This window comes from Diuraphis noxia, unplaced genomic scaffold (assembly GCF_037042655.1).
Source record: "Diuraphis noxia isolate RWA-SAM2 unplaced genomic scaffold, SU_Dnox_SAM2 contig0002, whole genome shotgun sequence".
Classification (NCBI taxonomy): Eukaryota; Metazoa; Arthropoda; class Insecta; order Hemiptera; family Aphididae; genus Diuraphis; species Diuraphis noxia.
Genome location: NW_028301712.1, coordinates 84,596,650 through 84,613,398, shown reverse-complemented (window position 1 = coordinate 84,613,398; position 16,749 = coordinate 84,596,650). Strand labels below are relative to the sequence as shown.

Genomic DNA, 16,749 nt, shown 5'->3' with positions numbered 1-16,749 from the left:
TATACACTATTAAGTAAGTAAGTAATAATAATAATAATAAAAATAATTTTTTTAGCCTGATGTATTACAGTCTAGTCGAGATATTGATGAACGAGATAGTGCCACCCGTGTTCAACCTTTAGGAAGGAAACCATCTGTCGCTAAATTAACATTAAGCGGATTATCTTTTGTTGTTTCGGTAAACCTATAATTTAAAAAATTTATTTTGTGATGTATCATACTTTATGTATTTTTAATCATATTTACAGAAAACACTAAGTCGTAAAAAAAAAATAATAGCAACACCTAATGAATGGTCTCGAAGTTATCCCTCGTCTGTCACATCTGATGCTCCAACAATCTCATCTCAAATGACTGATGATGTAATTATATTGTTATATTCAAACATATTTATTATTTATTGTAATATTTTAATGTTTATTTGAATTTGTTTAAATTGCAGGTGTTTTTTGATCGACTCTCCTCGGATAGCGGCGACCAAGGAATAGAACAAGAAGTCGTGGATTCTGGTCGAAATTATGAAAGTTCAATTAGACAACATTATAAAAAACCACATCAAAATTTTAGAAGGTATTCTAGCTGGCAAAGAAATCCATCTAGAAGAGTTGAAGATGATCATATGCCAAACATTGGTATGGGTAGAATTTGGGGCAGAGTATTGGATAGAGCATTTGATAACTCTGATAGAAGGCAATATGGAATGGGTTTTATTGGAAGAGTATGCAGGTAATAATTAAATAGTTATTATTCAATTCTCCATTTCCATTTTTTGTTTTTACATTAATTAATGAAAACATTTTAGACGTTCTTTAAACAAAACAGTTGTAAACAGAAAGGATGTAAAGCAACAACTTGATGATTTAGAAGATCACAGGCCATTTTTTACTTATTGGGTTACAGTAGTTCAAATTTTAGTGCTATTTTTATCAATATTTTCCTATGGTCTTGGACCTTTTGGTATTGATCTCAGTCACCAATCTGGCGCTGTAAGTAAATTATTTAAGAATGTTTTATAATGATTTGTAATATATTTTATCATGTAATATAATATCAGGTCATGGTCACTAGCTTATCTGTACAAATCATTGAATACATAGAACCTTCTAATTTTTGGATAGGACCACGAGCGGTAAGTAATATTCAATTTATTCTATTGACATTTTTCTTTAATTTCAACCATTTTCTTTTTTTTTTTGGAAAATTCAGGCGGATTTAATACATTTGGGCGCTAAGTTTGCCCCTTGCATGCGAAAAGATAAAAATATAATGAAAGAAATTGAAAAATGGCGGGAAAAAGAGAGAGAAACTGCTTGTTGTATCAGAAATGATGACTCTGGGTGTATTCAAGCGTCAAAAGAACAGTGCACAGTAAGATATAAATATTGCATTTCTATAAATTAAATTAATTAATCTATAATACTTAATGTATTATACAATAATAACTCATATCAAAAATTAAGACCAAATTACTTATTGTTTTATAATAGTCAGTTCATAATTACATAATATTATTAATAGTTATATAATATCATTAAGAGGACACTACACAGGCATTTGTTATCTCCGTCTTACAAACGTACATGGCAAATTTTACCTTTTCAATGATATATTTTATTCTAGAATTTCTAAAATTAAAGTGAATTAACTTTAAAGTATAAAGAAAAGAATATTATATAGAGTATCTTAGAGGATTTTATTGATATTTTTAAATATTTATGACCATTTTTACTGTTAGTTTCTACATTCTAAAATGATTTTAACTTACTTGTAAATAACATCAATAAAATCTGAGGTGTACTAGATAAAATTTTTTTCTTTAAATTTTATAAGAGGTAAATTCACTCTAATTTTAGAAATTACTAAGTAAAATATATTATTGTGAACGTAAAACTTTCTATATTGTACCTTTATAAGACCTAGACAACAAATGCCAGTATGTCATGAAGATCCTCTTTTTAATACCAATGATATAGACAAAGAGAATAGAGATTGCGTCTACACAAAATGCCTATGTTCATTTTAGAGGTGAAATTAAAATGTTCAACAGCACCTTTTATTACTGTGGCATGTTTATTGCATAGACAAATCTTTATACAATATAAACTCAATAATGTACTATATTATTATTAACTATTAAGTAAATTATATGATTTTTTATAAGATTAATTAATTATAAGATTTTTTCTTATGATTATTTTCAACCTCATACTATAATAGTACCTACATATTATCATTGATACATACATAAATATATACTCAATGATATTATCTGATAATTAATACAAAATGCAATCTCGCATAAATTACATAGGTATATTTTAATTTAAAATTGATTTAATTTCAAAATATTAAATACCAATTTTGTATAGTAAATTATTTTACTTAACTGTTTTTTTGAAGTAAAATAGCTTTAATCTATACCATAATATAAACTACTTAATTTCATATAATAAAAAAAAAAAATTAACTGTCAACATTTTTATGGTAGACTTGCCTAAAAAAACTTTCCTTTTAAAAGTTTACTTTTTATTATCACACTTAGAAAATAGCATTATAAATTTAAAAAATTTAAATTACATACTTTTATGAGGAAAACTGTTTACTTTTATAAAACATTTTATTTTTTGTGAGTATTCCCTTATTTTGTTTAAATTTTATACACTTGTTGAATATAGATCAAAGTAGTATTATATTATACTTTAAAAAATATAAACTGATAATATTCAAATTGAATTTCATATAATTTTTGTTAAAATATTCTTCATTTATGAATATTAAGTTAATTAAATCATAATAAGTTATCTCTCAATACGCTATTTTGTGTACCACCCAACTTATACAAGTATAATATAACAAAATCAATGCTATTGCAGCTAACTACCTTTTAATTGGTTTAATGTTGTTACTTGTTAGTGAGGGAGATGGATGTCCATGCATCATCTGATTATATTAAACTTCATAAAATGTTTGTTATGGAAATATAAAGGATATATTTAAAGTGAAGAATCCATGGTTAAATTACACAGTTAATGATAATTATATAAATTTATTAATTTTTTTAATCTTTAAAATTATGTACCTATTAATATCATATTTTAAATATTATTTATTTAATATTTCGTGTAAAATTGCTGAATTTAATAACATTAGTAACATTAGTAACTTATTATACATTACAGGTAGTTAGAGTAGGGGCTATCATCGCTATTTTCACATCTTCCAACCTTAATTTTTATTTAATTTTTACAATAACTTATGATGGTATCCATCTAAATTCCACCTAAATATAAACAATATAAAGCTTTTAATTATTTACTGCTTACATTTAAATTTCAAATAAAAACTATGTTATTGTAAGTATAGATTTTATTTTAATTTTAAATATGAAGTGTAAAACTGCTGCAGCGTTTTAATAATTGAGCTTTTTTACTTTGTTTTAAGTAAAGTTATACAGTTTTAAATATTGATGATTGTAAGTTTATCAATTAGTCACTAATTTATATAACTAATTGATTCGAGGTATTCGTAAATTTGATTCACTATAAAAACTATTAACCAAAATTTGATAGTTTTATTCTTATCGAGTGTTTGTCTGTTTGTACTGTTTTTAATACCATCTCACAAACGTCTCACGGATTGGGGTGGTGGAAGTGGTGGAGGTGGAGGAGATGGAGATAAACCCCCTTCGGTAAGAATATTGAAGCAGACATTTTGACCAAATACTATTGCTTGACTTCTTATAATAATAATTATTATGAAAATAAAGCTTTTCAATGTTGTTAATTTTTTTGATTTTTATGCACCTAAGATTTTATACTTTGTTGTTACTTGTTTGTGTTAAAATATTATTTTAATAACATTTATAATTTACCCTTAGAAGTATTTAAGTATTTAGTTTGTAATAAAGTTTTAATTATTGTTTTGTTGATGAAGTATATATATTTTTAGGTGTACAATTATCCTTATATTTTTGTTTTTTTTTTATAAAAGTTTGAAATTTGAATGCATTTTCAGAATTAAGTTTATTTTTTTTTTGAAAAATTTTATGAAATAATTATCATAATCATAATAATTTATTTTATTACATTTTAGACATCAATTTCTAAGTGGAAAAAATGGTCAGAAGTGGAATCAGGACCGGGAGGAAGAATATCTGGTTCTGTTTGTGGCTTGGATCCAAAGTATGGAATTCCCTTACTAATTAACTAGGTTAGGTATAGGTACATATAAACTATAAACTAATCACTTTTTTTGTTAGGTATTGTGAAGCTCCTGCATCTATAGCTCCATTTGAATGGCCTGACGATATAACAAAATGGCCAATTTGCCGTAAGATGAGCGGTAGAGGTAGTGCACGACGTAGCAATTGGGGTAGTCCATTGATTCAAAAACTGACATCTGCTGAACACATGATTTGCGAAGTGATAGGGCACCCATGCTGTATAGGAATACATGGCACTTGTCGAATAACTACAAGAGAATATTGTGATTTTGTACATGGTTATTTCCATGATGATGCATCATTATGCTCTCAAGTATGTAATATTGGTCATTGGTGTATACAATATAACTAATGTCATTTTTATAAACATTTAAATTAATTATATTTTTGTTTTGTAGGTTTCGTGCCTAAATGATGTGTGTGGTCTCATACCTTTCTTTTCTCCTGAAATTCCTGATCAATTTTACAGATTGTGGATATCACTTTTTATACATGCAGGGTAATTATAATATTTTTTAAATGCAAATAATTTAAAGAGAATATTTTATTTATTTCAAAATATACAAATATCTATACAGTTTTTGTTCTAAATAGTATTTATTTAAAGTATGTTCATTTTGCTTTCTGTTTTATAATTAAATTAAGAAAAATATGTACATTAAAAGGACAATAAATAATTATAGCTCAAGTTAAATCAAGGGTCTCAGTTCCAAATTCACTGTTTTAAAATTAACTAACACAATATATTTTATGTATTGGATATATTTGCTGATACTATTAAAAATGTAGTTTTTTTTATTAAATCTTATAATATTTTATTATCAATAAAATATGAGTATAAAAGTCTTAATCAATTATTCAATTTTTGATTTTTCCAGTATTCTTCATTTAGCAACCACAATCGTGATACAGTATTTTTTGATGAGAGATTTAGAAAAATTGACTGGATCTTTAAGAATAGCTTTAATCTATTTGGGTTCTGGAGTGGCAGGTAATCTCGGCAGTGCAATATTTGTGCCTTATAGAGCTGATGTAAGTAAATTCATATTATCATTTATTATCAATTCATAATCATTTAGATTATTAAAAATTAATTTTTATTAATGCCAATATATATATATATATATTAAGAGTCCAATTAATATTTAATTTGTTTTAGGTGGGCCCAGCCGGTTCCCAATTTGGCCTTTTGGCGTGCCTTATAGTTGAAGTATTGAATTGTTGGCCTATGTTAAAGAGGCCCGAGCAGGCGCTTTCAAAACTATTAGCTATCACATTCCTGCTGTTTCTGCTCGGGCTACTGCCTTGGGTGGACAACTTTGCACATCTGTTTGGTTTCATTTTTGGATTCTTATTGTCTTATGCATTGTTGCCATTTGTTTCATTTGGACCATATGACCGTCAGAAGAAAATCTTCCTGATCTGGGTGTGCCTGTTATCTGCGTTGTTCCTGTTCTTGTTGTTGTTGTTACTGTTCTACCTGATACCAATGTATGATTGTGAAATGTGTAGCTATTTCAATTGTATACCCATAACTAAAGACTTTTGCGCCAATCAGAATATTAATTTTAAAAAAGATGATTATACGGTATGACAAATGTGGTGGCGACGGTGCAAGACCGCGCATACGTTAGTGACGACATTTGCGAATTGTTTTGTGACTTTAGCCACCTCCTGTAAAATGCTTGAGGTACTCGTTGATATTTATGCTCTCTTTTCAGTGGTAAAAAGGAAGAATAATAAACATAATAAAATTATTATAGTTTTTAAGAAATTTACTTACTCAGTTTCATGTTATTGTGCAAAGAGATCATTAAAAAAAATCAAATTGTATTGTTTCTAATAAGTTATATTATTTACATTAATAATGTATGTTACATATTAGTATTGACTGAATTATTTTATTAGTATTTTATCGTTCAAGTGTGAGGGATAGCTTAAAAGTCAGTGATAAATTATAATGTTATAGTTTTCAATTTTAAGTATAAGAAAATTAATTAAAAATCTATCTGGTGAATTTAATGACTTATTGATTGAAAATTGTAATGTGATCACTTTTTAGCTGATATTCTAAATTGTTCCTTTTTAGATTACATGCCATTTATTAAAGAAAATAATTTTTTGACTTATTATGGAATGATTATTTCCCATTTGTGGTAATAACATTAAAAAAGTGGTACTGGTTTATTGTTGCCCCACCTCAGTTGTGTCATCACACCCTTGAGGACTTAAATAATTAATAATTGCATTTTTTTTATACAATATAATACAACATCAAAATTAAATAATCATTTATATAATTTACAATTAATGATAATACATAAAATTTAATAATTTATAATTTATCATTACACTTAAACACTAAAAATAGGTAGCTAATCTATTTCCCAATAATCCTTTAATATTTTTATTATTTTCACCATGGTCACACATTTCGTTTATTTTAAGGGTACAATTTCTTCCTCATATGTTTTTGTTGTAAAAATTGAATGCCAATTTAAGTAATATAGTCGTGAATTTACTTATTAATTTCATCGTAATTCATTTTTAACATTTTAAAATAATGGTTTTAAAATGAATAGACAGTGCTTGAAATAATGAAACCCTCTATTAAAATAACATTTTTTGCGTTTCCTTTGATTTATATCCTAATCATAAGAAATTTAAATAATGAGTTATACACAGTTCTTTAAATAACATTATGATATTGTAATTAAAATTAAAATACAATTCAAAATTGTAATTGTCAATCAATAAAGTTTTTTTCCATTTTCCTATGATTAGATTACGCACTGGTACTAGACTTACCTATTTTTTTTATACAATATTGATCATAAATTTCGAATTTGTTGATTAAAGACTGCAGATGTGTGGTTGCTTGATGGTGGAGCCAAATAATTATATACCAAAAAAAAGTAATGCAAAAGCAAAAGAAAGTTTGTTATAGGTGCATGAAAATTCTTAGTTATTAATATCTTGATTTACAGAGTAAATTATTTTCTTATAATATTATATTTATTCCAATTTCTGAAAAAGTTAACTTTATTATTTATTAAATATTTTGATCTATTAACTCGTGATTACTAATGTTTGATACAGGAAAAAACTGGAAAGTTAAAATCATTTTAATTACCTATCTAAATTTGTTTTTGAACGCTATATTTAATATTTGAGCGCAAGTACATAATGTGTTTAATACAATAATTTAACAATATTATGATAATTAAAGCATTACAGATCACATAAGTATTTATTTATCTATCCGAAAATAGATTTTGATGTATTTAATTAGGTAATTACAGTCTAAAATATTTTAATTTCAATTCATGAAAAAAAATGATTCTGATTTATACACAAATATATAAAAAAAAAAGTAATAATAATCATACAATGCAATGTGTACGATATAGCTTCATCTAATTTTTCTTTTAACATTATTAGTGAAAATTCTTTTTATATTGTAATGTAAAGAAACACCATCAGAATTGAACGCAGCTAAGAGATAGCTTAAAAGTGTAGGTGATTATATTGTAAGGTTTTTTAGTCGTGTAATGCTTCATAATTCAAACACAATGTGAAATAGTTGTGTCCGTGTGCATAAGTTTTATTCTATATTATTTTGTAACTTAAAGGTATTCTAATATTTGACCGCCTGTTGCGTTAGTTTTATGCCCAGTATCTTCAGATAATCCACATTTTGCAGTAGGTTCCTATATCTATATATAGTAATATTATTGTCATGGTACTGCTAACTTTAAATGTTACTAATTACCTACTAACTTTTTTTTGGCTTGGTCGAACATAAGAATATGGGTACCCAATGAGAATTTTGTACAGTCGTTATCGTACTCGTGTCTAATAATATAAGTAATATAAACCGACCAAACTCATCGTAATTATTATTATTAAAACTAGCAAATACTGATGTTTAAATTGTTTTGTTTTTCTAAATTTTCAGGGTAAAATCCTCAAAAAAAGTTTCACAATATTGCTTTCGGCGATTTATTTATTCGTTAATTTTTTTTGTTTTTGCCCAATATTTTCTCCATTTCGTCGCACACCAAATCGTAGATCTTTTATTAAAATATGGAGGTGTATTTTAACTATCGTGTTTGAATATACATTGATAGAAGCCAGTAATAGGTACTCGTAAGTCTTAGACCGCTGGGGGTAGGACCGCAAGTCCTGCGGATCGATGTCCACATCGTCGTCATCCGCAACAGTATTACAACAATCCATATCTTATCATCGCGCGTCCGTTTTATAATAATTTATAGCAATATTATGCTTTTTAGTAAGATGCACGTTATTATAATATAATTTATTAAGACTGTTTAGCGATAAAAAATTGTACGTGCAATATTTGTACAGCTTAGACTATATTATATTATTAATAATTATAATTTGAAACAAATGTCGAACTGAATTCGTATGATGAGGAAATGTATCATTGTTAATAAACAAAGATTATAATATAATTAGGTATATTATTTTAAAATAATTGTAGATATCAATAGGTAATAATAATATTTATCGTCATTACAATATTATCGACGTTATTCCGATAATGAATTTTTATAACATTTCGTGCACATTTATTTGTTACGTACATTATACCGTATGATAATTAATAATTATTATATAAACAGTCTTAAAGTATCTCAAAACGCTCTATTATTTATATAACGCTCTAAACGCGTATAAACATTTTAAACGGAAATCATACGTTTTTTTTATCCATAGTAATTTCGGTTTACTCGTCGTGAGGTATTACTAACAATACCCTACCTATTTGATGGAACCTAAGTACGTTGTACGTGCGTTTCTCTCAAATCGGTCGGTTTTTCAAAATATCTATACATAAGAGGTACGCAAATGAAAACTGTTGTACAAAAAAATTATCGTGACCATAATAGTTTTGAACGTTATTATATTAAATATAAGAATATTAGGTGAAACATACATAATTTTCACATCTTATCAAACCAGTACCTACCTATCTAGTATATAATCGACAATATTATTTAAAAAAATGTTATTATTATTCTCAAATCGACCGATTCGTGGAGATTGTAACACAACACTGATACACGCCGATCAAGGCCATCGGTATTTTTTAAGACACAAGAGTAGAACAAAGGCGGCTCGCGCACTGCACTTTGCATAAGGCATAACTCAACAATTTTAATAAAAATCACTAACGTTTTAATTTTCGTAATAGAAACCTCCCTAATTTTCGTACAAAACTTAGATTTTTCACTATCGCATAGTTATTGGTACCTGCAGCCTAACCGTAGCCCACATGACTCGTTAACAAGCGCCCACACGTGACGATTGATTGAAAATATTATTACATGATTTTACTGTCGGCCGTATACGTCATAATATAATACTTCGCATAAAATATTGGCTTTTGACGTTTTTATTTTTGAAAAATGAACAACGATCGGGCACGCCGAAAATATCATAAATGCCTGTAAAGTTACGAACGCGAAATGACAATTATTATATAATATTAATATTATTACCACTTTAAGGCTCGTAGGCTATTTTTCAAAATTCGTGCGTGTAAGTTGAGTGGTATGATAATGTATGAACGCAAATCGGCATAACTTTTGTTTTTCCGTAGCGCATAATTTATAGTATTAAAAACTTACATTAATTCTCATTAATGTTTTGTCAGTTTAAAAAAAAAAATCTGTGTAATATTATCACGATATTGTAATATCCCCCCCCCTCGTAGCTGCTAGTCGGCAATACACTCGAACAAATTTAAAAATTCACAATCGTTTATAACATATTATGGCTAATTCGCGTTCGTCCGAACAGTAAATAATATCGTATTATTTCCAAATTAAGTAATGCAAAACAAGTACACTGCTATTATTGTACCGTTCACTCGTCATATTAAATATATTCCTATAATATAATATTATTAAGTATACCTATGTAAAAATAAAAAAATAAAAAAATAAAAAATAGACATTTGTAAAGTGATTTAAAAATTTGTTTTGTTTTTAATAATTATATATTGTAATATGTACTTATAAATTAATATTACATTCGACTATAAGATTATTTTCATTAAAAATTATATGCGCATATTATTATAATATATAGGACTTAAGATATTTTTTGATCATGTATATTGATATTATTTATAATTAATAATATTCAGATATTCAGTTTATGTGTCTAAACATAATAATATTGTCATTAAAAAAAACTCAGAGCTCCTTATTGGCGCCGACTACATAATATACCATTTATGTTTGATAGTAATTATATTATATCGCAAACTGATTAATTGGACAAAATGTGCGTTGTAATATTTTTATTATAATATTATATATTATATAAATATGTCATATATATAATAATTATTATGGTGTAATAACGAAATTGTGTAAATATTTTTGTATTGTAAATCTTCCATATTGTATCCTATAATGACCAAAATGAAAATGGTAAATGTATATTATTATCCAATATTATATAATTATAGTATTTTGAAAATCAATATGCTCCGTATATTGTGTTGATTTTGTGACATAGGAACTTCCAGTACACTCCCAACGCTGCCAATGATACTCCTGTCAAGTGTGAATCACAAGACCTAAAACATTAATGAACAAAACATGTACCTATCAATAAATATAGTAAGCATTACATTTTCCAGGGTTTATGATTTAAGAAGATTCCGCATCAGCATGTGGTGAATCCACCCACTTAATTATTATTATTTCGTAATGTTACTTATTAATCAAACATGCATTTCCGCGGTAGATTCAAGTATATTATGAATCCTGCTATGCACTTATCTTGTCACCCAATCGTTTTTTACACAAAGAAATAATGTGAATAAAATAAAAATAATTATAATAGCAATATTTTGTTCACTTCGCTATGAACATAAAAAATGTCGAAAGCTATAACGCGTTCATCATCCAGCTAGGAATGTTGGAACTAAAACAATTAAAATCTAATATATTTACGATTCATCATTTTTGTGTTGAACACACTTATTGTGCTTGATTGAAGACACAATAATTGGAAACCATTCCTGCCGAAAGAAATCCACCATGTTTTGTATTCCACAAACTGCAACTGTTTAATAATAATAATAATTTAAAATACATCTTGGAACCTATACCCTATATCTTTCTAATTTTTACCATGTTTGTAAAGTCTTTACATTGGTAAATTTAACAATATCAAATATTAATAGGACGCTACACCAGCATGTGTTGTCTTTATCTCACAAGTGCGGAATATAGCAAATTTTAAGCTCGCAGATCGCGTTTAGCTCTGTTAGTTTAAAATGTAAAGTGAATTGACCTCTTATAAAAATTAGAGGTGACAATATTTTCGAGGGCTTTTTAATATATTTTACTTTTAAAGCGAGTAATGTGTATTTATATTTTTAGAAAAGAATAGCATACTCCTTATGTAATTAAGTCTAGTCACGTATTATGGGGGGGGGGAGGAGTTGACAACCAGGATTCCTCCCTCTCCTAAAAAAATTAGGTGTAACTTTTTGGCTCTATTTTAGTTTACGGATATGTACTTTAAGATCCATACACTGTTTCCGACTAGGATTTATGATTGTGTACAACGCCGATTTTTGATACTCGCTCGAGTCTCTTGTATTGTGCTTGGTTTTTCAAATTAGGCTCACAATTATACCAATATCTCAGATGTACTTGAACTGTCTATATACTCTTACTGAACGCAAAAAAAAGTTTTTTTTATACATTTTTATTCGATATAAGCAATCTATACAATTTTTACAATAAATTTATTTGATATACAAAGTATATACATGAAAGGCGAACTTTAAGCAGCCACCCACTATAATGACTCTTGAAAGAAAAAAGTTAAATTTAATATTTATTCACAGTCTAATAACGAATTAAATTTACTCTCCATCTTTCCTATCCCTAATAAATTTCTTAGTCTCTTCACATCAGGGGTTAAAGTGGAGGGGGACGCAGGAGGACTCAGTCCCCTTACCTCTGACGGCGGTTAAAAAGCGCCCCCTTTAACAAATTAGGATTTTATACATTAGACATTATACCTAAAATTATATATGGAACGCTTAAAACTTTATGGAGACATCAGTCCCCTCTGGAATTTTTCCCCACTTTAACCTCTGCTTCACATACATGTTCCATGTTCCTAGATCCAATAACAAACTATAATACAAAAAGAGTTTTTGTGACGTTTTATATTAGTTAACCTCTCCTTTAATTATGGTTTGCTATAATATTTTGTTTTGTATTATATTCATAGAATCAAATTGGTTCAATTTGGTGGGGGAGCTTAAGCCCTGATTATTTATGCATTGAGTTTTTAATAGTTTGTAGTACATTAATAAATTTGGGAGGGGGGCTAATCCTCCTTAGCCCCCTGCGATTCACGTATCTGATTCTATTGTATTGATTGTCATTATTTCTGTTTTGGTAATTGTTATCTTGAATGTCCTACTATCATAATCAGGTAATTGGTAATTTACATTATTATCTGTGACTATTATTGTTTAGGTACCTACTCAGATGCTTTTACTAATATGTCTATGCTCCCGTGTTATGTAAAAAGGCGTAACTCGTATATTTTGTAACAAATAAATAAATACCTAATTAATAAATAATTTTGTCCAATCATATAAATATTAAAATATATTTCTATTGTTAAGGGTAACTGTCAAGAATCTTACTTTGTTCAATGAATAAATCTTTGTATCTGTCCAGCATTTTTAAATCACTGGCCATGTTTTGAGCTTCTTCAAAAATTGTACTGCATTTGTTTTGTATTATTTCTTTTAACACATTTCGATGTTTCAGATTTTTACATATTTTCATCTAACGGAAACAATATAATATGTAACGTTAAACACCATAATATTATAAATTATGATAAAATATTGACGTCAGTTTTTACAAATTATTAGACATGATCAAATGAGATATATCTAATAATATGTTACTCACTTTTCTTAAAAGATGAATGTACAACACTTGGTGTGTAAGCGCGTATCCAAAAAATCGTTTTTTAAATTCTAGTTGAAAGCATTCATACGTTACATTGCATGAAGAAATCACTTGACCAATGCATTTATCCGAAATATTTCGAAAATATGCATCACCATCGGCTAAAATATCTTCATCGAACCATACTTTAGTAGGCAAAGTAATATTTGATTTGTGTTTCAATGTTTGGGGAGAAATCCAGAGCTTATGATCGAGAATTGTTCTTGCTGAAAAACAATTTATTGAATTACCTATTCTTATTTCTTATAGATGTATCGACACTAACACATATTTAATATGTCTATGTATTGTTAAGACTTAACCACTAAACCATTAACATAGTTGGCATATTCATTCAATGAAATAAATATAAGTACTATTTCGATCGTACAACCAAATAAACATCAAATATAAGTAGGCATTTAAGTTTTCATTGTATTTTAAAAGTAGGTAATGAAATACATAATAATATGCTAAGTCTATAATAAAAGTAAATACTTATTAATATGTATTTTAAAAACCAATAATTAATAATTAATATTATATTAATGACTATAAACAATTCAAAATAATGTTTTAATTAACTTATTAATGTTCTTTATGCGGTTTATGAAAAATTACCTACAAATAATACAAAAATATTTGAATACATTTTTTAATTGACTGTTATAAAAAATTTAAAAGTCAAAACTTTTGTGTGGCTTGGTGTGTCCACAGTGTCCACTCCACACTTTGTTGCGTACGCGCTCTGAGTGTACGCACCGGCCGACGTTGCTAGCTCCCGGATGGGTAACCACCCGGGATTTTTAGCAACAAAACAAACAACCTTGAAAGTTACCACACATATATTTCGTGTTGCAAACCATCCGTCTCCCCTAAAAACAGCTAATGACCACGATTGCCAAGGTTATGATCAACAAAAAAAAAACTTTTGTTTTATTGTGAAATGGAAATCCAACACATTACTGGTAGACGGTAAATGGATTTGCCCAACGTATAAACAAAAAGTAAATTTTGACAAAAAAGTGATAAATTATTGAAAAAATAAAGAAAATCGATATAATGTTCAATTGACCTAATTTGCTTACTAATTCTATAAAATATATTTTGCTTACTTGAATCCATCAAATTGTTTTTATAAAATTTCACGTAAAGATTTCTAATCATTACATTCAATTTGTATATCTTGAAGAAACCAGCATTGGAATGTATTCGAGAATTTTTATAACACGACATAAATTGACCTGTGGGTTTATAGGCACAAAAAATGTACAGAAATTAAATATTTTATATAAACTCGAATTCCCAACTCTATAGAAGTAGAGTGGTAGGTATATATAATATAACATAAAATAAAATACAAATATGTAAATGAAATCATTAAGTGTAAACTGGACAAACTGTGGTCAGTGACCACATATAGATGATGACTGAAAATTTTTTAAATTTAATGCTGCTATTTCGACTGCCAGCTACCTATTCTTTTTAATGTTTTGACGCTTGAAAATATATAGAATATAGCATTTGAGTAATACTGAGTGGTTGTATAGCTTTTAAAAGGGTGGACAAATCATTAATTATAAAATATAAAATTAGGATAAATGGACCAATTAAAATTAATTTTTTCGGTTTCAGGTAAAAATTTTTTATAATAAATATTGAAATTCGAATACACAACATTTCTCATAGTTTCTCCCATTACTATATATTTACAATATGTTCTCATAAAAATTAATACGTATTGAAATTATTATTACCTTTCATTATGGATACTCCTAGCATTAAATTTAAATCGACATCATAATTATTAACATCTGATCTTAAATAATGTCGTATCTGATATTCGACTAAATCCAATATTCTGTCTTCCAAGTCTAGGATGGTACTCAATTCTTCATCAACAGTAAAAAATGGCGACGATTTGCTGCAGCCAAGCAATACTCTGCTGAGTAGTACTATGCAAAAGGCGCACCGCTGCAGTGACATTGTCGCCTTGCAACGGTGCGGGAACTGATGGAAATGAGAACTGTTGTAAATGCGGCGATTTCCGTGGTTGTTTTATTCTCGGAGAAAAAAAGGTTTGATTGTGACGAATTGTTATAATAGAAGTCCGACAACATTGAACGGTGTTTTGTAAGTTGTGACGTTGTGCATATATATTATAATTATACTTGTCACCGTGGGTTGGGGTTTTTTTATTTTCCAATTCCGACTTGTAGCCCAAGGGATGGGATAAGCTTTGTGATTTCGAGTAACACAATTCTGTTTTTTAATTTAAATAAATTAGCCACTCGAAATATATTATTTAAATTTGTTTTTGTAGAATTTATTTTATTATATAATTGTTTAAGAAATATTTCCAGTCTCCCAGTTTTGAAATAACCTACCTACTACAAACCATAATATTATAGATCATTATATACTGTTGATTCATTGTATACCTACTTTATTTCATAGATTTCTTTTATCTGTATACCTTACCTATGTTGTAAAATAATTAATTTTTAATCTAAAAAAATATATTGTGAATTTGTGATGACTAAAAAATATATAACAGAAGGGGGATTAGAGGAACAGATTCCCTATGACCTTTTTTCAATGTCAAATAGGTTTATGTCAAAAAATCAGTTACATAATCTTAGATTTAAGAATAAAATTATTTATTTTTTCATTTATATACCAGCTAAAACAAATTTTAGATTTATTTCCACCATCTATACCAGTTTTGAATTTAAATCTACTTTATTTATTTTTTATTTATCAAAAACAATTCTAATGTATAAACTAGTGTTCGGGACGTTCACTCAAAAAAAAAATATGGATTCGTTCACGTTCACGTTCATGTTTTTTTCAAACGAATGTGTTTACGTTCACGTTCTTTGAAAAAATGATCGCATTCATTAGGTCATTAATTTAATTTTTTGTTTATGAATAGTTTACCGGCACTCGGCAGCTTATATAAAAACTCATTAACATATAGGATAAGCCAAAAATAAAACAAAATTTAGACTTTAGAGCATATACATTTTCTAAAGTATCTGGATTATATTTATTAAATAGTAAATAAATCGAGTGTTTTAAAAATGGTTTAAATGTATTAAAAATATAAACGTCGTTCACATTCACGTTCTATTTGAAAAAAAAGAGTGACGTTCATGTATCGTTCACTAACTATGAACGTAATTTAAATTTTATGTACGTTCATGAACGAAGTTCTTTCCAAACACTGGTATAAATTATAAGTTTTTTAAATTATTTTTTTAATGCAATTACTCTATTTCAATCCTAGAATCACTTCAATATACTAAAATTCTATGTTTCTCAATAAATAGTAAAATTTGTATTTGTATTTTACCTGATTCAATTTTTAGCGTGTAATATTGTTATTCAATGATGATTCAGCATCCATTAGCTTTATCTGGAAGTGAACTTTATAGGCTTGACATAAAGAACTTGTACCTAAAGATAAAATTTTAAATATTTAAAAATTTACAAGTG

The 16,749-nt window shown here is 27.4% G+C and overlaps 2 protein-coding genes across 3 annotated transcripts in view; one reads left to right on the top strand and one right to left on the bottom strand.

Annotated features, from left to right (window-relative positions):
* rho-5 (rhomboid-5) overlaps positions 1–10,742 on the top strand; it is a 29,993-nt gene extending 19,251 nt beyond the window's left edge. The window contains exons 6-17 of one of the 2 annotated variants that reach the window (XM_015515541.2): positions 56–178; positions 249–362; positions 443–726; positions 803–986; positions 1,055–1,129; positions 1,207–1,368; positions 3,605–3,688; positions 4,093–4,181; positions 4,259–4,535; positions 4,621–4,721; positions 5,101–5,254; positions 5,382–10,742. In XM_015515541.2, the coding sequence (XP_015371027.2) occupies positions 56–178; positions 249–362; positions 443–726; positions 803–986; positions 1,055–1,129; positions 1,207–1,368; positions 3,605–3,688; positions 4,093–4,181; positions 4,259–4,535; positions 4,621–4,721; positions 5,101–5,254; positions 5,382–5,816 (2,082 nt within the window). In that variant the 3' untranslated portion in view covers positions 5,817–10,742. The remainder of the gene's footprint in view (positions 1–55; positions 179–248; positions 363–442; positions 727–802; positions 987–1,054; positions 1,130–1,206; positions 1,369–3,604; positions 3,689–4,092; positions 4,182–4,258; positions 4,536–4,620; positions 4,722–5,100; positions 5,255–5,381) is intronic. The other variant, XM_015515542.2, reaches the window with a different exon arrangement.
* LOC107166747 (UPF0764 protein C16orf89 homolog) lies at positions 9,034–15,525 on the bottom strand. Its single transcript, XM_015515538.2, has 6 exons — positions 15,009–15,525; positions 14,367–14,495; positions 13,213–13,478; positions 12,939–13,083; positions 11,218–11,329; positions 9,034–10,838 (listed from the first exon to the last, which is right to left on the bottom strand). Exons 1-6 carry the CDS (start codon positions 15,235–15,237, stop codon positions 10,739–10,741), a joined length of 981 nt encoding a protein of 326 aa, XP_015371024.1. The 5' UTR covers positions 15,238–15,525; the 3' UTR covers positions 9,034–10,738.
* Positions 15,526–16,749: the final 1,224 nt, after the last annotated feature.